The sequence below is a fragment of the Amblyraja radiata genome, chromosome 1 (genome assembly GCF_010909765.2).
Source record: "Amblyraja radiata isolate CabotCenter1 chromosome 1, sAmbRad1.1.pri, whole genome shotgun sequence".
Classification (NCBI taxonomy): domain Eukaryota; kingdom Metazoa; phylum Chordata; class Chondrichthyes; order Rajiformes; family Rajidae; genus Amblyraja; species Amblyraja radiata.
Window position 1 is genome coordinate 89,932,009 of NC_045956.1, and position 23,701 is coordinate 89,955,709.

General features: G+C 45.5%; 1 protein-coding gene across 2 annotated transcripts in view; it reads left to right on the forward strand.

Annotated features, from left to right (window-relative positions):
• Nucleotides 1-3,872: 3,872 nt before the first annotated feature.
• Nucleotides 3,873-23,701, forward strand: part of pi4k2b (phosphatidylinositol 4-kinase type 2 beta) — a 41,241-nt gene continuing 21,412 nt past the window's right edge. Inside the window, exon 1 of one of the 2 annotated variants that reach the window (XR_004412982.1) lies at nucleotides 3,873-4,445. Coding sequence is in view for 1 of the 2 variants with exons in the window: in XM_033026436.1 (XP_032882327.1) it covers nucleotides 3,927-4,445 (519 nt within the window). In the remaining variant the exon portion in view is untranslated. The remainder of the gene's footprint in view (nucleotides 4,446-23,701) is intronic. The other variant, XM_033026436.1, reaches the window with a different exon arrangement.

Consider the following 23,701-nt stretch of genomic DNA (forward strand, 5'->3'; position numbering starts at 1 on the left):
GGAGGAAATGCATAGAAGAAGAATTTCCCCAATCCAGCGCGAACGCATCTACCGCTGCTGCCTCAGGGTCTGGTTCCCAAGCGACATACATAGGTACCTGGTGATTTAGCCTTCATGCAAATAAATCGATATCTGGCGTGCCATATTGCTTGATGACTTTTGTGAAATTTTTTGGGGGGTTTTTAACATCCATTCGATGTTGTCATTAAATTTACGTTACCTGGTGTCTGCCACTGTATTTAGCTTACCTGGCAGGTAAGTTACTGATAGCCAAATATGTCTTTGGACACACCATTGCCAAATTGTGTTGACCAACTTGTCGCATGATACCGATTTTATGCCGCCCATATGGTTAATGTAGGCCACCACCATAGTATTATCCATTTATAACCGTACATGCAAGTGATGCATATTTATGCATATGCTTTTAAACCATAAAAGTCACCCAACATCTCTAGATAATTAATGCCCAGTGTAAGTGGTAATGATGATTCTGAGTTAGTCCATCTACTACTTGTGCTGGATATAGAGTTAGTTGCTCCCCAGCCTTGACCACTGGCATCTGTTTGGATAACTGACGTAGGGTTACTGATGATAATAGGCTGAAACTATGTCAAACGTTTTTTGCCCACCACTGTAGTTCTGATATTACTTCAGTGGGTAACTTCATGAAACGATCATAATGACCTGTATGTCGTTTTTGGTACAAAGGTCCGAATTATGTAGCCGGAAATGCTGCTACCATTTTCCCAACTACTCTGTTACTTGTCGAGTTGTTGGTAGTTTGTTGACCATTAAATTGTTGCATGATTGTGCCAATTCAACTATTTTGTCTCTTGGCAATGTTACAGTCACGTAGACTGAATTAATTGTGAAGCCCAAGTAGTCCATGATAGTGGATGGCTTCAACTTAGATTTATCTGGATGTAAGACAACCCCAGGGTTTCGAATAACTGTTTGGTAGCTGAACAGCTAACATAGTCAATTTCATGGTCTTGCCTACCATTTAGGATATCATCAAGATATGCCATGACAATATGTTTTTGTCTTCTGAATATTGCCAGAGCTGGTTTTAGTGTCTTGGTGACACTCTTGGCTGATGTGAACCCATTGTGTAACGCTTTAAACTGCTATAGCTGCCCCCATCCAGGAAAATTTCAGGTATCTGCAATGATCCTTGGGAATGGTACTAAATAGTAAACATCTTTGATGAATGCTTGCCATGAAGTATCCTTTGGAATTTAGTTGTTTGGCAGTAACAACCGGTTCCATTTTGAAATGTATATACTTAACAAACATATTTAGTGAAGTTAAGTCAATGATGATGCGACATCCACCATCTTTTTTGGGTTTAGTGAATATATTTGATACGAATTGCAAGGGTTCAGGTTTTCCCATGATACCCTTTGTAATTATTCTCACCAGTTCAGCTTGTCCCTCTTGTTTCTTTAACGGAGAGGGGAAAAATACCCTCTGGGGTGAATGTTGACCTGGAGGCAATTTTTCTAGTATGAATTGTATTTGTATTCACTAATGCCATTGAGTATATACTGATCACTCGTGATGGACTCCCATGTGTTAGTATTACTCTATATACTGGTAGGAACCAGACCCACCTACCTCCATGGTTATGGGTATTCTTCTGTTTCCTGCCGGTCCAACGAGTGTTGCACGTCGTCTGACGTGGCGGTGACGTTGGGGGTGGCACATTTTCCATGGGGTCCGCTCTGGGCCCTGGTCTAAAGAAGACTTTCGGTGATAGAATGCGGACCCCGAGCTTTCATCAGTCCGATATGGTAGACGTTGGCTGATGGACGCGATGGGGTGCTGCTGCGTAGGAATTACTGTTTTTGGTTTGCTCGTCCCGGCCCTGCCCTCATGAGCCGAAAGTTTTGTAAAACCTCTTGCATGTCCTTCATATGCTTTGTGAGGTTTTTGCCAAAGAGCAGTGGGTCTGGCTCAGTGGCTGGGGTATGCACAACCCCGCAATGTAGGATTTATGGCAGGTCTTATGACTTGTTTACGAAGGTTGTGGCCATCTCCGTATTTGTCCATGGAACGAGGAGAAACGATGTGATGGCTGACGTCAGGCTTTTAACGGCCTCCTGTATGTGGGGTTTCCACGTAGCTGTCCACCACACCTAGCAGCTCTTCCTGTTCCTGCACCCCTTGCACACTCCCAAGATCTTCAGCCATTGCCCCAGTTCTTGACCAGCCCAGTCCTGGTCACCAAAGCTATCCTCTGGAAAGGAGGTAGCAATGGACAATGCACAAGGCACTGTGGAGGTAGTGCCTGACCCCCCTCTGCGAGAGCGCCCCTCCTGGGGTGCACCTCGCTGGAGCTCCTGCTCCAAGTGCCGCTCCATGCGGCTCAGGCGGCTGTCTCTCCCCCGCCTGGGTGGAGAGACGTCCCCGTCCGATAAGTCGGAGCCACCGGCCGGACGCCTCTTCCATGGCTTTACATCCAGCCCGCTGCTCAGGCGTTAGCGGGCTGGGCGCGGTGTCGGGGTATAGCGGACCGCCCGGTAAGCGGTCCTACCGCCTTGTTGCTGCCCCCGCGAGATGGAACGCTCCTCCGTGGAGTCGAGCGGCGGCAGGTCTGTTCAGGCGGCTGTCTTTCCCCCCGTGCGGGTGGAAAGACGTCCCGTCCGATAAGTCGGAGCCACCGGCCGGACGCCTCTTCCGTGGCGGTACTTCTAGCCCGCTGCTCAGGCGCTAGCGGGGCTGGGCTCGGCACGGTGTCGGGATAGCGGAGCGCCGGGTAAGTGATCCTACCGCCTTGATGCTGCCCCCCCCCCAGATGGAACGCTCCTCCGTGGAGTCGAATGGGGGACAGGTCTGTTCTGTTGCTGCCCCCCCCCCCCAGATGGAACGCTCCTCCGTGGAGTCGAGCGGGGGACAGGTTTGTTCTAGAGCCTTTCTTCTCTGCCTGAAAGCAGAAGGCTCCCTGTGAAAGAAAAACCCGACGTCAGCTTACCTGACGGTCCATTCTTTCACCTCCATAGCGGGAGCGCCTGACTCCCGCTGTGCCGCTGTTGCTCTGCTGGACTAAATGCCGCGCATGCGTGCTGAGCGGGTTCTTCACGGAATCACTCACGTGACTCCGAAGTAAAATAGGGGAGAGAACGCTATTTTCCAGTTTTCACCCCTCCCCCTATTAAAATCCACCTGAAGAAGGTTCTTGCCCTGAAACATCACCCATCCTTTATCTCCAGGGATGCTATTTGGCACGATTAGTTACTCCAGCACTGTTTCTATCTTCCTTTAAAATCAGTCTGAAGTAGGGGTCCAGGCCAGAAACGTGGTATGTCCACTCCTTCCACAGATGCTGCCTGACTTGCTGAGTTACTCCAGCCAGCACTATATGATTCGCACACTATTCCAGTATCTGTAATTCCTTGTATCAACGGGTTTATTGCCTCTAAATCAACTTACCGGGCCGTGGATGCACTACATTTCTCCACCCTATCCCACGCCATGTTGCATTTAGCCACTGGGTCATCCAGTCTGACCAAACTTTGTGGAGAGTTGAGCTGGGGCTGAGTTTGATGTGGACAAGTGATGGTGTGGACCCACCAACCCCACTTCACTTGACGTTACTTTCACTTCACTTCCCACCGTTTTCCAGGGGGGTAGTAGGAGGACCATTGTGACACCAGGATTCGGATTGTGATATCACCGTTCGGATTGTGACGTGGCCATTCGGATTGTTACATCACCCATTCTGTAACCCCCCCCCCCCCTCCCCCTCTCTCTCTCCCCCTCCGGCTCGAGGGCCAACAGGTGCCGCGCGTGCACGGCTGTAGCGGCCGACCGTTGGCGCGGGCGCGAGCGCAAACGCAGGTGAGGGAGGGAGGGAGAGCGAGCGAGTACGCGGGAGGGGCCGTCATGAGCTGCCCCGCCCCTCAGTCGCAGCGTGGAGGCGAATGGACGAGCTCGCGCTGAGCGTCGGGCCAGCGGCAGCAGCAACAGCATCGCTCGAGCGGGTGTCGCCGGGCGGCGGAGGCGGGGACGCGGCCTCCGTCCTGGAGCTCGAGGGTGGCGGCGATGCCGAGCCGCCGCGGGAATGGGGGCCAGTCGCGGCGCCACCGCCGTGTTTCACCAGGGCTGCGGCGAACCCAGGCGGAGCCGTGCGCTTCCTGCCCCGCCGGGAGGCTGAGTTAGGAAGCGGAGAGCCGGAGTCGGGCGACTCGCCTTCTTCGCCGCCGCTAGTACTGTTGCTCTGCCCGGAGAAAGAGCCGCTGCTGAGCTGCCCGAGTCCGCTCGACGAGCAGCCGCAGAGCCCCGGCTGGCCGGGCGCTGGCGCCGAGTTCAACCACTTCCCCGAGGATCCCGAGTTCGCCGACATCGTGCTGATAGCCGAGCAGGCCATCGAGAGCGGCATCTACCCGCAGCGCATCTCGCAGGGGTCGAGTGGCAGCTACTTCGTCAAAGAAGCCAAGGGGGTGAGTAAGAGGGTCCGGGGCGGGCGATGCAACTTGTAGTTTGAGATCCTTGCAGGAGTTTCATCTACTTGTCGCACAGTTAGTGGTTGGTGGCTGGGAAAGCGGAGGTTTGAGTTGGTTAGAGTAATAAGTTTCTGCAGCTTTCTTTTTCCTGTAACTCCACTATAGTCCACCCGCACGGTTCTTCTCGGTGCCCGTGCGGTTCTTCTGCGTTGTTTTTTGCTGCTTCCTTTTACACGATCTGTGTCCCGTATAGATTGGCATTTCTGTGTTTCTTGTACTACCAGATTGCAAATTTCACAGGTCAGTTAAACAGTGGTGTTTTAGTTCATGGTGTCTGCTGGTGACTCTAAAGACTGTTGAATTTGTAAAGTTTCGTCTGTCACTTTAAACTACCTAAAAATAAACTTTTGCACTTCCGTTATTCACAGTAAAAAACAAAAAACAAATGTAACAACGTAAAGTATCACCAACGTCTGCGTATTTCTACGTGTGTAGATCAAACAGTGGTATCGTTATTGTGATTGCAGGATATAGGAACCTCAGCTACAAGTGTTTGCTACAAACCACAAGACATGACTCAAATTTGTGAAGAAAAAATTGTTTGAATTGGAGTTGTTACAAAATAAAACAACTTCGTTTGTTATTTTTTAAATGTTTTTATTTTGGGGGAGGGGATCTGGGCAGTGCAGGCACTTCAAAAGAGAATTAGATTTAGCTCTTGGGCCTAAGAGAATCGAGGGATATGGGGAAAAGGGCGGAACGGGATATTGATTTTGGATGATCAGCCATGTTCATATTGAATGGTGGTGCTGGCTCGAAGTGCTGAAAAGGCCTACTCCTGCACCTATTTTCTATGTTTCTAAAATTGTTTCTCACTCCCGTTGCCTGTCACAGTCTTTTTTGAAGTGCTCCCACGGTGTTATTTGGGGTTCTAGGAACTAACCTCAAAGACAATAAAATAATGGCAATATACTTTAGAGCCTGAGTGCTGCAAGACTTGGAGGGAGTCGTGCAGATGGTGTTCTAATACATCTTCTGCCCTGTCCTTGTTGATGGAGATCATGGTTTTGTCAGAGTATCTTGGGCAAGTAACTGGTTTTGTCATATTATCTTGGGCAAGTAACTTGCAAACTTTTGTAAATTAATACTGCAGTCACTTGGCGCTGCCGGAATGAGAACAGGCTGCCAAATTCTGCTTTGTCCTACATAGAAGCATGAAAGTTGGTTATGTCGATGTAATTACAATTATCCAGGCCATTGGAGAGTATTTTGTTGTTGAGGTGGGTCATAGGTAGGCAATGTATTTATGTATTTGAATTGGTTGAATTGAATTGCATGGTTAAGCTTATGTGTTATCAAGATCCAGAATTTATTGACACAGGTTGATCATACGCTGAATAATCCAACCACATTTTTGTTTGGAAGTGGAAAGAAATAATAAAAATTGCATTAATTGCAATGTGTAAAAAGAGTTGAGATACTGTATTATAATTTTGCTGCATGTCCTTGTGGTATATATCATGTCTTGATTGGTAAATATGTTAGTTTGTGACTTTATTTGAAGCAGAAATAATATGTGAATTAATATGTGAATGATTCATTGAGCATAATTCCGACTGGTAACTACGCACTTCGTCCGAGCACGCGTCATGCAAACCATCTTAAATGACCGCCTAAACTGTCATTTGGCAACCTAAAAAGCTGCCACGGTTGCTGGCAACAGGGGGAAAAAGTTGTGCGAGAGCCGTGATGTGTAGTCTTTTCTAAGACTGGATAACATACAACCAAAAGCTTTTCATTGTACTTTGGTATGTACAACTAATATAATAGCTTAGACTATATGAGGATGGTAGATTCCCCCCACCCCCACCCGAAGGACATTATGACTATCCAGTTGTTTTGTAGTTATTGCACAATATACATCAATGATTTGGATGAAGGGATTCAAAGTAACATTAGCAAATTTGCAGATGACACAAAGCTGTGTGGCAGTGTGAACTGTAAGGAGGATGCTATGAGAGTGCAGGGGGACTTGGCCAGGTTGGGGGAGTGGGCAGATGCATAACAGATGAAGTTTAATGTGGACAAATGTGAGGTTATCCACTTTGGTATAAAAAACAGGAAGGCAGATTACTATCTAAATGGCGTCAAGTTGGGAAAAAGGGAAGTACAACGGGATCTGGGCGTCCTTGTTCATCAGTCTATGAAAGTAAGCATGCAGGTACAGCAGGCAGTGAAGAACGTGAATGGCATGTTGGCCTTTATAACAAGAGGAGTCGAGTATAGGAGCAAAGAGGTCCTTCTGCAGTTGTACAGGGTCCTAGTGAGACCACATCTGGAGTATTGTGGCAGTTTTGGTCCCCTAATTTGAGGAAGGACATTCTTGCTATTGAGGGAGTGCAGCGTAGGTTTACAAGGTTAATTCCCGGGATGGCGGGGCTGAGAGAATGGAGCGGCTGGGCTTGTACACTCTGGAGTTTAGAAGGATGAGAGGGGATCTTATTGAGACATATAAGATTGTTAAGGGTTTGGACACACTAGAGGCTGGAAACATGTTCCCGATGTTGGTGGCGTCCAGAACCAGGGGCCACAGTTTAAGAATAAGGAGTAAGCCATTTAGAATGGAGACGAGGAAACACTTTTTCTCACAGAGTGCGGTGAGTCTGTGGAATCCTCTGCCTCAGAGGGCGGTTCTCTGGATGCTTTCAAGAGCGAGCTAGATAGGGCTCTTAAAAATAGTGAAGTCAGGGGATATGGGGAGAAGGCAGGAACTGGGTACTGATTGGGGATGATCACCTTGAAGGGCCGAATGGCCTACTCCTGCACCTATTATCTAAGCCATTTTTCCCCCTCCCAATGTTGAGGTTTGAACTTTGGTCTCTGGATTGCTCGTTTAATCGCTTAACTAATGTGCGGTAACCATCTATTCTTTTTCCCTGCAGTAGTAAACAGACAAGATGTTGGCTCAAAGTCTTATCTGTGGATTCAGGAAGATTTAAAATATCCAATGCTGCTCTATTTCAAAACCCACAGAAATGCTATGGGCTATAGTTCAACCGACACAACAAACAATGATTGATATTTGTTTATATTTCATCCAAAGTACTCTTACAGGGCTCTCACTTAACTTTTTTCCCTGTTGCCAGCTGGGCAACTTAGGCAGCTTTTTAGGTTGCCAAAATTACAGTTTAGTTGGTCAATTTAAGACGGTTTGCATGATGTGTGTGATAATGTGCTCGGCTGAAGTGCGTAGTTACCAGTCGGAATTATGCTCAATGAAGCATTCACATATTATTCCTGCTTCAGATAAAGTCACAAACTAAACATATTCACCAATCAATACATGGTATATACCACAATGGCATGCGGCAAAATTATAATACAGGTGCACAACCTTTTATCCGAAAGCCTTGGGACCAGACACTTTTCGTAATTCAGAATTTGTCGGTCTTCGGAATGGAATTTTTTTAGCGTAGATTTTAATGGCTGGCTCAGTGGTAGAGTGCTCGGCTCATATCCGCAAGGTCGCGAGTTTGCGCCTTGATCCCGGCAGTTACTCGATCGCGAGTTTGAGTCTTCAATGTCGTTTTTTCTTGCAGAATAAATGTTTGTATGAAATACAGTGTAGGAGAAGTGTACTGACTGTGTGGGCAGAACTTTGGAAGTGATTGCCCACCAGTCTAAAAAGCCGCTGTGTCTCCCTGTCCCTGGGATAGCAGGGGGCGATCAAACAGCACAATACCCCCCTCCCCCTCCAACTCCAGAGGAATCCGCTCCCCGATGGGCCGCTACCAAAGATCATAGAGGAGCTCCTCTATGATCTTTGGCCGCTACAGCGACAAGTGGCAGTTCGCCCACAGCCCGAGCTGCGCCCCCTCATCCGCCACCCCAAGAACAAGACGTACCTTGCACACCATCAGCTTCTGCCCCTACGTGTTCCTCTGGAGTTGGAGCGGGGCTGGGCTGGAGTTGCTGCTGGCTGTGGGTCTCTGGGATCTCCGTGCTTGCAGTGGGCCCGGGGGTCGGTGGGCGGCGGTGGGAGCTGTGGACCTACGGACCTACCTCCGTGGAGCTAGCCAGCTTCGGAGCGTGGAGAGTTGCGGGGGCGAGCTGCTGCGACCCGACTCCGGTGGATGGTGACACCGGGAGCTCGCGGGTCTCCGGTGGGAGACTGCTTTGCGGGGCACCGGCAGCGGCGACTTCTCCCGCCCGAATTACGGGGTTGAGAGTGACCTGGAGGGGGGCCTTACAACGCCCGGCGCGGCTGTAAATTGCCGCGGACTTGCTAGCGCCCGCCGGGGGCTCCAACATCAAGACCGGGGCAGGGCCCTACATCTCCCGGCGTGGCTTTGAGTGGCCGCTCCCCGATGGGCCCCTACGACGCCCCGAGCTGCGCCCCGTCATCCGCAACCCAGGTTCCTCTGTAGTTGGAGTGGGGCTGGGCTGGGCTGCTGTTGGCTGTGGGTCTCTGGGATCTCCGTGCTTGCGGTGGGCCTGGTGGTCGGTGTCCAATTGGTCCTGACACGGTCCTGCTGCAATCGCCGACGTGAAGACAGTGCAAAGCCCCCGCGCCGGTGCAATGGGCGGGGAGCTGGAGAGGGGAGGGAAGGGGTCACACACATGGCCGGGAAGCAGAGGGGTGTAGGTGGGGTGAAACTGAAGCGAGCGACAATCTGCTGCTGCCTGCCCCGCTGAGTTAAAAAGTTCCCACGCAAGACTCACGAAACACTGTATATCGTGAGTCTACCGTGGGAACTTTTTAATTCAGCGGGCAGGCAGCAGCATATTGTCAATTATTAACCCTCCCGCGCAATATACCCTCATCTTCTCTTTTATGAATGGGGATTTAGTTCCCCTTTCTTCGAGGACCGACCGGAGGTTCCGCTGTCACCTCTGCGGGCCGCCCTCGGTGAACGTTTTCAAGGACCTTTCTTCAAGGACCGAAAAAATGGCCGCTATTCGGAGGTTTTCGTTATTTGGATCTTCGGATAAAAGGTTGTGCACCTGTACAGTATTTCGACTCTTTTTACACATTGCAATGAATGCAATTTCTATTATTTCTTTCCACTTCCCAACAAGAATGTGGTTGGATTATTCAGCGTATGATCAACCTGTGTCAATAAATCCTGGACTATGGTAACATATATGCTTAACCATGCGCACTACAGAGTGATGCAAGCATGTTTTCTGTGAAGAACCGAAAATTATCATGACATGGCCATAGCATAGGTCGTTATTGCTATTGGTACAGAAACACTCTCACAATCGAACAATCGAACAATGCGGTTTTAATGTTTCATGTGTTCACAATTTAATTAATCCATCTTTATGGATTAAAACAAATAATAACATTGGGATTTAAAACACATTTGATTCCATTCCGTTATCAAACATAGTCAATTTTCGCTCTGAAGACATTTCCAGCACAGTGGGGGGGGGGGGGGGGGGGGGGGGAAGGGGGGCTTTGAATCAGTGCAGGATAGATAGATGGCGGGGGTGGGTGAGAAGGCAAGATGTGGGATGGATGGATTGAGGGATTGAGGGGAGAGCGCGGGGGATGTCAGTGGGGTTGAATGGAGTGTATCGGTATGGGATTGACAGGGGGCATCAGTACAGGATGAATGTGGGGATCAGTACAGGATGAATGGGGGTAGACAAATGCTGGAGAAACTCAGCGGGTGAGGCAGCATCTATGGAGCGAAGGAAATAGGCAACGTTTCTGGTCGACCCTTCTTCAGACTGATCCCCCCCAATCTTCTTGAATGGGGGGATCAGTACAGGTTGGATGGGGGGGATGAATGAATGGGAGATCAGGATGAATGGGAGATCAGTTCAAGATGAATGGAGGGATCAGTACAGGATGAATGGCATTTCAGTACAGTGTGGATCGGAGGGTCTGTGCAGGATGAATGGGTGGGATCAGTACAGGTTGAATGGAGGGATCGCTGCAGGATGAATGGGTGATCAGTACAGGGTGGATCGGAGGGTCTGTGCAGGATGAATGGGTGATCGGTACAAGCTGAATGGGGTGATCAGTAAAACATGAATGGGGGGGATCAGTACAGGATGAATGAGGGGATCAGTACAGGATGAATGGGGATCAGTACAGGATGAATGAGGGGGAGGCAGTACTGGATGGATGGGAAAGGGGGTGAGTACAGGATGAATTGGGGGACCAATGTAGGGTGGATGGGGGGGGGGGGGGGTGGGTGGCAGAAGAATCAATGCGAGGTGGATAGGGAGATCAGTGCAGGATGAATAGATGGGGGGGTTGGTAGATGGGGAGGGGAGCATAGGGATGTCTGAGGACTGAATAGAGGCAAGAATGGCGATCAGTGGAGAGGAGGGATCCCAGGATAAGGGAGGGGGGTGGGTTACAAGAGAGAGAGGGGGGAGGTGGGGAGGAAGGAAGGTCAGCGCTCCTCGGACAGGGACGGTATCACCGCCCTGCTGCCTTGGCCGTCCCTGTCCACCGCCAAGTGCCGCCGCCAAAGGGGGAAGCAGTTGGGATCTCCTCGCCACCGCCTACCCTCCGCCAGCCAACAGAAGGTGCGTGGCCAAGCGGCGTAGCTGCTTCAGACGGCGGAAGGAGGCCTCCCTCCTCCCGGCCTCGGCGTGCGCGATGGTTTGTTTTGAAAGCGGTATCGCCGTTAGTGGTTTTTCAAGCAGTGGCCGCTATCAGGGCGGGCGGAGTGCTGGAGGAGGAGGAGCCGCTGTCGCTGCCAAAAATCCTGTAGCATCTTTGGCCTCTGCTTTGCAGGGCCCGTCATTAGCTCCGACCCTCCGTCACCCCACACCCCGTATCTTTGCTCCGCACTACGTTGTCGCTGCCGCCGACTCGAAACGTCACGTTCCTTTTCTCCAGAGATGCTGCCTGACTCATTGAGTTACTCTAGTTTTTTGTGTCTCTCTTCGGTATAAACCAGTATCTGCAGTGCCAAATAGGGCAAAATGTCTCGGCGTTTAGGTTGCGTGGCGGCACTTTGGGTGGTCATTGGCACCCGGGAAACCGCTAATTTTGAGTTCTGCTCTACCATGTGCTGAAATGGACAAACAATAGTGAAATGTAGAAAATCTTTGGTGTTTACCCTCCGTTTCCCACCCCACCATTCTTTACCCATGAACCTGTTCAAATAAGTTGGATTATTATAAAATCTTTTATCTACAAAAAAATTAATTATAAAATGTTGTATAATCTGAATCGTAAAGTTTTCAAAAAAGTAAAACAACAGCAAGATTTTGACATACTTGCAAGTGTCTTTGAAAGTGTTGTAAATTCAGAAAGCTGCTAAAAGGGGCATTAAACCCATAATTCTACAGGGGTGTACAAGAATAAGTTGCATTAAATGTTTGTAAAGCACTTATGAGTGATTTGGGGGCATACTATCTGTAATGGCAATTTCTAACTTTTCCAGTGTTTTTTCATTGCCATTACTACACAGGTAAGTAGGAGTGATCTTACGCAGACCTAAAAGAACAGATCTTCCAATTGTTATTTCCAGTTCTTATTGGTTCTTTATTGAAGTAGTTGTACAAACAAAGAGATGAGCACACCAGGTTCTTCTTCTCATGCAAGTTGTAGCTTTCTGTTCTCCCGATCGGGTGAGAACTGTGTACTCTTCAACTCCTGTGCCTGGTCTGATTACTCTCTGTCCACTTAGCCCATATGTTACGCCATTCTATGCATCAAATGACTGCTCCCAAGTGTCCAAAATAATACTGCTAGATATATCTAGACAAAATAATATAATATGCCAATAGCAGCTAGCCTAAACATAAATGGCTCCTATACACCAGCCCCGAGTTGTTCTATGTATATAACAAAACAATTGCCAATAAACAATTGCCGTTAAAAGGAGCTATAAAAGCCTTATGGTCCTGTCCCACGGTACGAGATCATTCCAAGAGCTCTCCCGAGTTTGCCCTGATTCGAACTCGGAGATTTGCGGTAATGGCCGCTAGTCGGTACTCGGGGCTCTCGTGGACATTTTTCAACATGTTGAAAAATCTTCACGAGTCTTCCCGAGCTTACCTGCCGTTAACGAGTCTTCCCGAGTACCTGCCATTAGCGTTACGAGTCGCTAAGAGACGTCCCCGAGCTCCGACGTACCCGCTACATTCATTCTCCGTGCTTACCACCGGAAGTGGCGGTGCTGTGAAATGGCTGCGGCTCGCCTGCAGTCTGTCTGTTTTTACTTTTTTGTGTTGTTTTTTTTGTCTTGTTCAGTTAAACTTTTGGTTATTAGCTTGTGTTATGTGGGGGGGGGGAGGGATGAAACAGGGCTTTCTGTCTCTCCCTTCGGGGGAATGCGACTTTCTTGTCGTATCCCCCTTCTCTTCCCCCATCTGAGCTGAGGCCTAATGGCGGAGCTGGCGGCCTCCAACCTGCGACCGACCTCGAGGCTCCGGAGGTAGAGCCAGCCAGGACTTACCAACGCGAGGCTGGCCGTCTTCGAGCTGCGGCGGCGTTTGGGCAGCGGCACCACTCGTCGCTCCGGTGAGGGCGGACGGCGCGGGGCTGAGACACTCCTGTATGGGCGGCCCGGCTCCCGGCTGGAAGGCGCTCCCGTGAGGGCGGCCCGGTGCGGGGCTGAGACGCTCCCGTGTGGGCGGTGCGGGGCGGAGACGGTGCTCCGGTGGCTGAGGCGGCGGCGACCTGAATCCGGGGCTCGGCCGCGGGCCAGTGGACGACATCGTCGGGAGCTCGCGGGTCACAGGTTGATGCCTGTTTTCCGGAGCTCCCGTGGCAACAGCTGCGTCCGCTGGACTGGAGGGCGGCAGCTTCGACCACCCCCGGGCCACGGAGCTTGAACCGCGGGACTGACTTACCATCGCCCGGTGGGATATCGCCTCAGCGCAGAGGGAGAAGAGGAGGGAAGAGACAGCAACCCTAAGACTTTTGCCTCCATCACAGTGAGGAGGTGCCTGGTGAACTCACTGTGGTGGATGTTAATTTGTGTTTATTGTGTGTTGTTTATTATTACATGTATGGCTGCAGGCAACGACATTTCGTTCAGACCGAAAGGTCTGAATGACAAATAAAGGATTCAATTCAATTCAATACCACGAGTTTGATTTTTTTTTAACTCGGGAGAGCTCTTGGAATGAACTCGTACCGTGGAACAGGGCCATTACATTTTATCAAAAACAAAGGTATGTACTATGTGTTGGCATTTAATCTTCTTTAGTGATTCTTCAATTTTCTTCTCTTCTTTGGTTTCTTCTTTGGCTTCTTGGAGCAGACACATCTTTGTTATCGGTCTTACCAAGATGTTGCTCTTAGTCTGAAGTCGAACTGTGCGCTCAAGACCTTGTGCTTCTGGTATGGTTTCCAATATTCTGCCCATTTGCCAGGGGCCTCGTGGTGCAGTCAAATCAGCCACCACAGCAATGTCACATGGAACAAAGCTTCTTACCCTTGGCCATCGTTGTCGTTCTTGGATTAGAAGCTTCTTGTGTCCACCGTTTCCAAAAAAGGTCTGCCATATATTGTACCTGTCTCCAACTGCGTTTAATGTACATGTCTTCCTTCACAAAGAGTCCAGGTGGTAGTATTGGCTTGGTTTTCAACAGAAGAAGATGGTTTGGTGTAAGTGCTTCCAGGTTCAATGGATCATCAGAACTCTTGTTAATGGGTCGATCATTTAAAATTGCTTTAACTTCACAAAATAAAGTTTACAATCCTTCATCGTCCAGAACTGGTTTAATAATAGAGCGCAGCACATTTCGAGCCATGCGGATCAATCGTTCCCAAACACCGCCATGATGGGATCCTGCTGGGGGGTTAAAGTACCACCTTATCACTTGCTGAAGCATAGCATTCTGGATCTTGTTCTGATTCAAGCCATTGAGTGCTTCTCTCGATTCTCTTTCCACTCCGACAGAAATTGTGTCATTGTCTGATCTTAAAGATGAAACTTGACCTCGTAGACAGATGAATCTTCATAATGCATGGATGCAGGAGTCTATGTCAAGTGTAGATGCAACTTCAAGATGTACTGTCTGTTTGCCATGCATGTGACGATTACACCATACCTTTTTACAAGACTTTGTCCTCTCTTTATCTCTATAGGGCCGAAGTAGTCTACTCCTACATCTGTAAATGGAAGCTTGCCTGGTAGAATCCTCTCCAGGGGCAAGTCTGCCATTTTTTTGCTCTCTAACTGTTCCCCGTTGTCGTTTACACACAACAGTCTGTTATGACCTTTCTTGTAGCTGAGTTTGCTTTGATAATCCAGTATCTTTTACGGGGGTGCGACAGCATATGATTTCTTCCTCCGTGTCCGAGTTATTCATGGATATGTCGTAACAGTAGTGTTGATATGTGAAGGTCCTTCGAGAGAATAATAGGATGTTTGGCCTCTTCAGGCATCGCTAGTCTATTTAGGCGACCACCTACTCTCAGAAGTCCTTCCTCCAGTGCCGTATCTAGCTTGTACAAATGACTGCTTCTTTTGACACCATGTTTACCAGCTTCTAATACTGATAGCTCTTCTTTGAATCTTTGTCTTTGACTGAAAGAGATGACTGTACTTTCTGCTTGGAGAAGATCTTCAGGACAATAGACAGTAGGTGCAGGAGTAGGCCATTCGGCCCCTCGAGCCAGCTCCGCCATTTACTGTGATCATGGCTGATCACCACCATCCTGCCTTCTCCCCATATCCCTTGATAATGGTAAACACTGTCTGGCGAATATTGCTTTAAAGACTTGCATCTCCTTATTAACCTTTTTCTTTAGTTTGCCAGGATCTTCTTCAAAGCAACTTATGGCAGTCTGAATCTCCTTTCCCTTTCGAGTCAACTGCAAGAGTATTGTACTTACTTTAAGAAGCCAAGCTACCGCAGATTTTGTCTTGCTTGATTTCTGAATCATTAGCAAAGATTGCAGATTTCAAATTAAGCTTTGGCCATTCTCCGTCTGGTTACAGAGAAACTCTGGTCCATTGATCCATCTCATAGCTTAAGTGGTCTGCTGTTAGTCTTCTAGAGGCTTCATCTGCAGGATTTTCCTTTGTGCGAACATATCTCCATTGTGATACATCAGTAATATTGTGATACATCCCTTATAAAAGAGATCCTATATGCAACAAATGTTTGGAAGCGTTGTTTCGTTGTTGAGGTACTTAAACATGGTTGTGCTATCAGTCCAGAAGATGGATTTGTCCAGTTGAAGCTGTAATTCCTTTTGCAGCATTAGGTCCACTCTGACAGCTAGGACTGCAGCTGTAAGCTCCATTCTGGGAATCGTCATTTGATTTAATGGTGCCAATCTGGATTTTCCCATTATGAATGCAACATGCACTACTTTGTTATCATCTTCCAGTCTTAGATAGCCACTTTCGCTTGCATCTCAAAGGTGGTGCAGCTGTGCACATCTGATTTGACCAAAATTTTATGGGCTTCATGCACCGGTCAACTTTAAATTTCGCCATCTTGTTAAGATCTGCTAACCATCCTGTCCATCTCTGAGAGAAGGTTTGGGGTATGCTTTTATTCGAGTCTTTCCTTACAGAGCTCCTGTATAATCAGCTTGGCTGGCAGGATAAATGGTGCTAGAAATCCTAAAGGTTCGTAAATAGAGCCAACCACGGACAAGATGCCCCGTCTTGTGTGTGGTCGTTCCTGTGCCGCAATTTTGAACTTGAACAAATCTGTTTCAACGCACCAATGCAATCCCAGTGCCCTTTCCATAGGCAGATTGTCTTTGTCCAAATGCAACCAGGGAGTTGCATTTGAACAAAGACAATCTGCCTATGGAAAGGCATGGCTGTTGCTGATCCACTTCGACAGCATGAAACCTCCTATTTGGCAGAGGGATGTCGGGTCTCTTGCCATTTGAACTGCTTCCTGTTCCGAAGGCATGGATTTTAAACAATCATCTACATAGAAGTTATTCTTTACTGTGTCTATCATCTCTGCTGGAAAGTGAGTTTTGTTGTCTTTAGCAGTCTTCCTCAATGCAAAGTTTGCACAACTTGGTGACAACACTGCTCCAAAAAGATGTACCTTCATCCGGTATTCAACAAGATCCTGCTGCACATCACCCTCAGACCACCACAGGAATTGCAAATAGTCAATATGCTTTTCTGATACCTTGACCTCATGAAACATTGCTTTAATGTCAGCCATCAAAGCAACCAATTCTTGTTTGAATCTGATGAGAACTTCAATAAGTGAGTTGGTAAGGTCTGGACCCTCAGCAGTTGGCAGTTAAGTGATGTTCCTTTGCCCCACATTCAAAGACCACCCTTAAGGTTCCTTTCCTTGAGTGATACACCCCATGGTGAGGGATGTACCAGAGTTCTCCATCACTTCGATTCAGCTGGTTCACTGGTACCATTTCAGCAAAACCATTATCAATTATTTCTGTGAGGAAAGACGTATATTCATCATGAAATTTCTTATTCTTGCCAAACCTGCGTTTCAGGCTCTGGATAAGCTGCTCTGCAATGCAACAGTTATTTGGCATGCTGACGCTTTCTTGTTTGAAAGGTATGTCTAGACAATGGTGTCTATCTATCATCTTTGCTGAGGGATTCAAAACATCCAAGAACTTTGCCTCGTCTCTGGACATTTCCTCTGTTTCCTTTCTGGTTCTTTCACTGAAGTTGTGCTTGTATTGCTTGATCAGTAGCTCCTCTAAGTTTACAATGGATATTCGATTGACAGCAGCAGCAAGGTAGCCATTTTCATTCTTGCTGCTGTTGATCTTTCTCAGGGGACCATAGATGACCCACCCCAATGGTCATCATGGCAAATGGTCGATACCCTTGGCTGTTGACTAGCTCCCAAGGTTCCAATACCTTTGAAGCATTTGTTCCGATGAGTAGGTCAATGCCAGAATCTATTTTAGATATCTTGATATCCTTCAAGTAATGCCATTGTATCAGGTCTTCCTGTCTGGAAATGTTTAGCTGAGAAACAGGCATAGTCTTATGTGTGAACACATCAGATAGTTGTATAAAATCGTCTTTGTTCAGACTATATATTTCCGAATCTGAGATATGATTACTGATCACAGGCTTCATTTGGTTCATGGTACGCAAGAGAATACTAGTCTTTTGTCCTGTAATGTTCAGCCTTCTCACCAAGCTCTCTGTGCAAAAGGTAGATGAACTTCCATCATCCAAAAATGCATATGTTTGCAACACTGTGTCCCCCTTATGGCTCTTTACCTGTACTGTGGAGAAGATGCATGTTTCTTCACATGCCACAATATGCCCACACATATGAGGTGAGGAAACGGCATTACTCACAATTGGCTTCTCATTCTGTTCTGCATGCTCTGGCTTCTTCTCCTTGTTCAATGTGAAGTATTTCAGGATGATTTTTGTTGCACCCATCACAAGTCAAACGACTCTTGCAGTCTTTGCTCGTGTGTCCTTTCTTCAAATATCCAAAACAGACTCCCTTCTCCTTTAAGAAGTCTATCCTTTCTCTGTGCTCCTTGTTCTTGATCCGTGGACATTGCCCCAATGTGTGATCATTTCTTCTCGATCTCTTGGCTTCAAGTATATTGATCCTTGCATTGGCTGCTGCCATCTCCGTCTCTAGTTCCAGTTGTTCTTTCTTTTATTTAGTCTCTCTTTTCAATTGCTCCGCTCTTTTCAATTGCTCCTCTCTTTTCAATTGCTCCTATTGTCTTCTCAATTGCACCTCTTGTGCCTCAGTCTCTTTTCAACTGCTCTTTTTGTGCCTCAAGCTTGTGCTTCTTTTTCATGGCGGCAACCCGTTCCAAGAGAGCAGCCATATCTGCATGAGCTTTTAATCGAGCAGAGGCGTTGAAGATGCACACGACGAAGAACTAGATTTGTGGCCTGATTTAGGCTTTGAGACAATTGAAACTATCATCCGGTCCAATTTCTTCAGGTACAATACTCTGTTGGATGGCACTTTCAGCTATGGAGTGTGTAGTTTGCTGTCCAACTTCAGATAACCACCCCTCTACATCTTGTCAAAACCATTAAAAATTCTTAGTTGAAACCACTGATTTTGCATTTCAAGCTCCTTTTCAGGCAGTGGTACTTTCACCAATGACTCGTGGTTTTCTCTGACTTCAATACAGAGCTTGATTAATTGAACAAGGTTAGATTGTACTTCATTCACATTTTCATCTTATTTCATGAGCTCCTTCAGCTTTTCAATTAGCTTGTTTACATATCGAGTTTCTTGACTTCTGACACTTCCATGAACAATTCCAAGCTTTTGGCCATGTGCTTAATGATTCTTCTTTCCTTTCCAGAATCCTGACCAACATCTCAAGTGACTGAGCTTTAGACATACTGGCTCACTTTCCCTTTGAGACGCGTTGACGTAAAGCCGTATGCCTGCAGCTGGTATTTCAAAACACTGATCTCAGCATCTCTGGAGAGAAGGAATGGGTTGCGTTTCGGGTCAAGACTCTTCAGACTGATGTCAGAGGGGAGGGAGATCGATAGATAGTGAAGTGTGAAGGTGTGAAAACAGGGCAAAGGGAATGTCATCGGTGTTTAATTGCTCTTGGAATGTTTCATTGCCGATGTTAATTTTGAATATTTGTACAATGAAACCCACAATGCAAATTTATCTTTAACATTTATAAACATTTTTTTTTAAATTCTGAATCAGCTGTGAACAGTTCAATTCATGAAGAATTTTGTATTTGTAAGAATTTTTCGTAATTCTCACAATTAAAATATTGCTGCTTGCTATAACTGGTTTGAATGATTTAACTAATATAAGGCGTTAAAAAGGTGCATATGCAGTTATTTGAGAGGTTGTTAGGGAAATTGACGGGCCACTTATAATGTTTAATGAGTCCACTTTGTTTTTAAAGATTGCTTTTCATTTCATTCTCATGTATATTTCTTCCAAGTTATTTCTGAACTTAAACTCCCATCTACAATCGAATATCATAGAATTCACCAGAGAAACAAAATGTAAAGCATCTAAAGTTTTCAGGTCATGACTTATCCCCTTCCCCAGTAATCCTGAGTTTTAGGACATTTAAACGTTCCTCACTGTTTGAATGTGTGAATCCTTTTCACTCTGACTAATGTTGCAGAGGAGGATTTAAATTATTTTTAATGATCTAAAGATACCAGCCCATTGTTTTATAATTTGTTTGTCACTTCATTTATGAAAGGTAATACCACTGTGTGAGTGTGTCCTAAAATATATATTTTTCTTTATTCATAGGATTTGTGTGTCTACCAGGACCAGTTATTTATTGTCCACGCATTTCTGCTTTTTAAATGATTTGCTGCGCGTCGTTAAGGGCAAATAAGAGTCAAGGTGTTGAGAGTAAGGTTTTGTTAGGGCATCAAGCTCCCTTCCCTAAAGGGTGTTAGTGAACAGGATGTGTTCTTGCCATAATTGGTAATTTCCTGGTCATTGCTTGTGTTGGGTTTTTATTCCTTATTATTTGGTCAACTGGATTTTTATGCCTCAGCTGTCATGGTGGGATTTGAATATCTTTCTCCAGATAATTAGTCTAAGCTTCTGAGATACCAATTCAGAAAGATACTCAGCTAATCTTAAGCACCATTGTGTTAAAGTAAATGCCATATTTAAGATACTTGAATGTTAAATCAAATCTAAACTTAATTGAAAACTAGACTAATTTGGGCCTCATTCCCCCAACGCAATATTTCACCACTGACCCATAGCTCCCAACTGCGCAGGCGCGGCTGACGGGTTCCCGTTGTGACCCGAGTCACGTCAACCCTCCCCCAACTGCGCAGGCGAGGCCGGCAAGTGGGAGTGCGAAAATGGCAATAACTTGTAAAATATAAGATCAATGTGAACGCATCTGCAGTACTTTCTTAAACATTAGAATTAACAATAATGTCTGGAGAAATGTTTGCGTTTTCCATGAAACAGATTGCAAGGGGATCTGAAGTCAGTATTAAAAATTGAGGGATAGAAAGAAACTGCTCTCATTGATGGGAGGGACATGGCAGAAGGCAATTGACCAAAGAGCCAAAAAAGCTGTGGTGCAATTTGAAATGTAATGATCAAAAGGGAACGATAAATATCTGAAAGGAAAATATTAGCAAGAAGAGTCAAGAGTGTTTGGGATAATGAAATTCTTACTTGCTGCAGCACAACAGAATATGTGAAATGAGGACGGGATGAGGGTAGTAGGATCAGCTCTTAAAAAGTTGGTACCAATCTGAGTGGCTTCCCTCGATGTTGTGAAAGCATTCCGTGATTTCGTTATGAATTTGTTGCAGCTGTTAGTCATTTTATTGTTTGATCTATTAACAGGAGGTTATTGATTGACATTGTATCACAATGACTACTTTCTGCACTCAGCAATTACAAGGCTCAAGTCGCAAGATACTATCGCCATTGCAGTAACCATTAGCTGAAGAATTCTGTGGCACTTGTAGTAATCACAAGGTTTTTCCGAACGCAAAACTGAACTCTCCTGTTAGCTCTTGAATGTGACATCCATTTTAATTAGTTCAAATTTGTTTTTTTCCATTGTTACTTTCAAGATATGCTCAAGTTTCTCTCCGCTAGTTAAAAAAAATGTATCTCAGTAAATTTAGATGCTTAATCAAAGGCACTAAAATCACCACAAGTGTGATAATGTTGGTTTGGTGATTGTTCAACAATGATGAACACACAATGTTGGAATAACTCAGAGGGTCAGGTCGTTGTTCAACAATGACCTTGATTAGCACAATTATAATTGAAAATTATATTCTATATACAGATATTCTGCTATTCATCAATGTTTGCATGTGAGAATAGGGCAAAATGGGTAAGGAGCTAGTTTTAGACTTGCATTAACAAAATTAATTTTCCTGCAGGATTTTCAAAAATAAATGTCATCAATAGTTAAAAATAGTAAAAGCTGCATGTTACTCTGTTAGTTGCACAAGTGTCAATAGAAGTGATTGCTTTTAATTTCGAAGTAGTGGCGAGACATTGGTGTCTGCTTATTGTAGGTATGTTGCAAAGCCTACCTGAAGCGTCGTTGAAAATCTGCCGCTGTGGATGTGCGCGATTTTGGCGCCGTTTAGAGGGGGCGGGTTTAAAACGCGATTTTCTCTAGGCTGTTCAAATCGAAGATGTTCAGCCTAGTTAATTATTAACGAAAAATCGCTGGAAGACCCCGTCGCAAAGGCTATTATTAGTTTTAAAGGCCTCGTATAATAGTTATAGTAGTTTAAAAATCAATCTCTAAACCCGCGACCGCCAGCAACCGCAGGGTCTCATAAAGCAGACAGCTGAAGGTAGGCTGTATATATTTACATTAAAAAGGGCTTCTAAAGATCCCTTTATACAAAGTTTAATATTGCGAGTAGCTCATTTTGGGCCCATTATATCCCGCAGTATTTTTCTGGGCATTTGGGGCACAAATCTACCGCAATGTGAACGTTCTAAACCAGCGCGTTCCACGGGGACCCACTAGAAAGCTGATTTAAATGGGCATTTATTTACAGCAATTGAACACTGAATTCCTTCCATTTGGCCTATAAATTAATGTAAATGAGATTTTAAAATCATGTTTTATTGTGAATTATTTGTGAATATTATTTGGACATTTAGGCTATTTGAAAATGTTAATCATTTATTAAGAAATGGATAGATGTTTAGATCTAGTAATTGAAGTATGAAATTAGCTACAATTAGGTAACTAACTAATTATATGCTTTAATTTCAGGTCATCCAAGTAAGATTATTTTATATTTGTTTCAGAATGCTTCAATCTATGATAACTGAAAATTTCATTCAGTTCTCTTAATTTTTAAGAAAGTTATGGGCTTTTGACTCCACGATCACAGCTTTTTTGTTATGTCCATAGAAAATCAATAGGGAACAAGATGCTCATTTCCGAGTATGAAAATGGCCATAACTTTTTAAATACTTGAGATATGAAAGTGAATTAGGTGTCAAATTAAACTTATTCTTATGCTTTATCTGATGGGATAAATTACAGACTTGATTTTTAAAATCTCAAAATTTTGTAACATTGCTACTTATTGGAATATGTTATATGGAAATCCAAGATAGCATATTTACTCTTTGTCATTTTCCAAAGTAACTTTTAAATGGTTCTCTCAATCGGAATTGCGTTATAACCAATTCAATCTGCGTAATGCCAATAATTTCATTTATTGTCACGTGTAGTGAAAAGCTTTTGGTTCAATGCCATAGATCCCTGAAAGTGGCGACACAGGGTGGTGGAGAAGGCACATGGCATGTTTTTCTTCATAGATCAGTGTGTTGAATATAAAAGTTAGGATGTTATGTTGCAAATTTACAAAATACTGGTTAGACTGCACTTTGAGTATCGTGTACAGCTCTGGTTGGCACACTATAGAAAGGATGTGATTGTGCTGGAGCGAGTGCAGAAGAAATTCACGAGGATGTTGCCTCAGGAAGGCTTCAGTTATGCCGAGATTGGATAGACTGGATTTGTTTTCCCTGTAGCGTTGAAGAATGACCTGATGGAGGAATATAAAATCATAGTCTAATCTTTTATTTTGAGAGGAAGGAATGTTTAAGAGAAATATTTTACAGAGTCGTTGATATCTGAAACTTGGTGCCAGAGGAGATGGTACGGTCAGATACAATCGCCACATTTAAGAGTAATTTAGACAGGCACAAATAGACAACCCTAAAGGGCCTGTCCCACTTGCCAATTTTTTTCGGTGACTGCCGGCATCATTGACTGACGTATCAGGTCACCGAAATGTACGCGACGGTGAAGTGGCGTGGTGACTTCTGATGCGGCGTGATGACTTACGACGAGCGGTGTTTTTTCAAGTGTCGCAACATTTTTATCGCCACTGGATTTTGAAATGTTCAAAAAATTTTGGTGACACTGATGATGCCGGCAAAATCGCCAAGTGGGACAGGCCCTTTAGAATGAATCTGATCTATTGTGGGCAAATGGGATTTGTAGGTGGGGAAAAAGATCTGCATGGATGTGCTAAGGTGAAGGGCCTCATTGTGCTGTACAACGCTGACTGTATAGCTCTATTGTTGTTACAGATCTACTCAAATTAAGAAACATTTCACAATTAAGTTGCTTGTGGATGTCTACCAAGATAAGAAATACATTACCTGAGATGGAGCATGCCTTAGATTTGATTGGTTTCTCTGGCACATTGAAGGCTGAGGGGAAGACCTGATAGTAGAATTTATAAAACTATGAGAGGCATAGATAGGGTAGACAGAACTTTTTTTCCTGTGGTAGAAATGCCAGAACTCTAGAGGACATAGCTTTAATTTGAGAGGGGCAAAGTTTGAAGGTG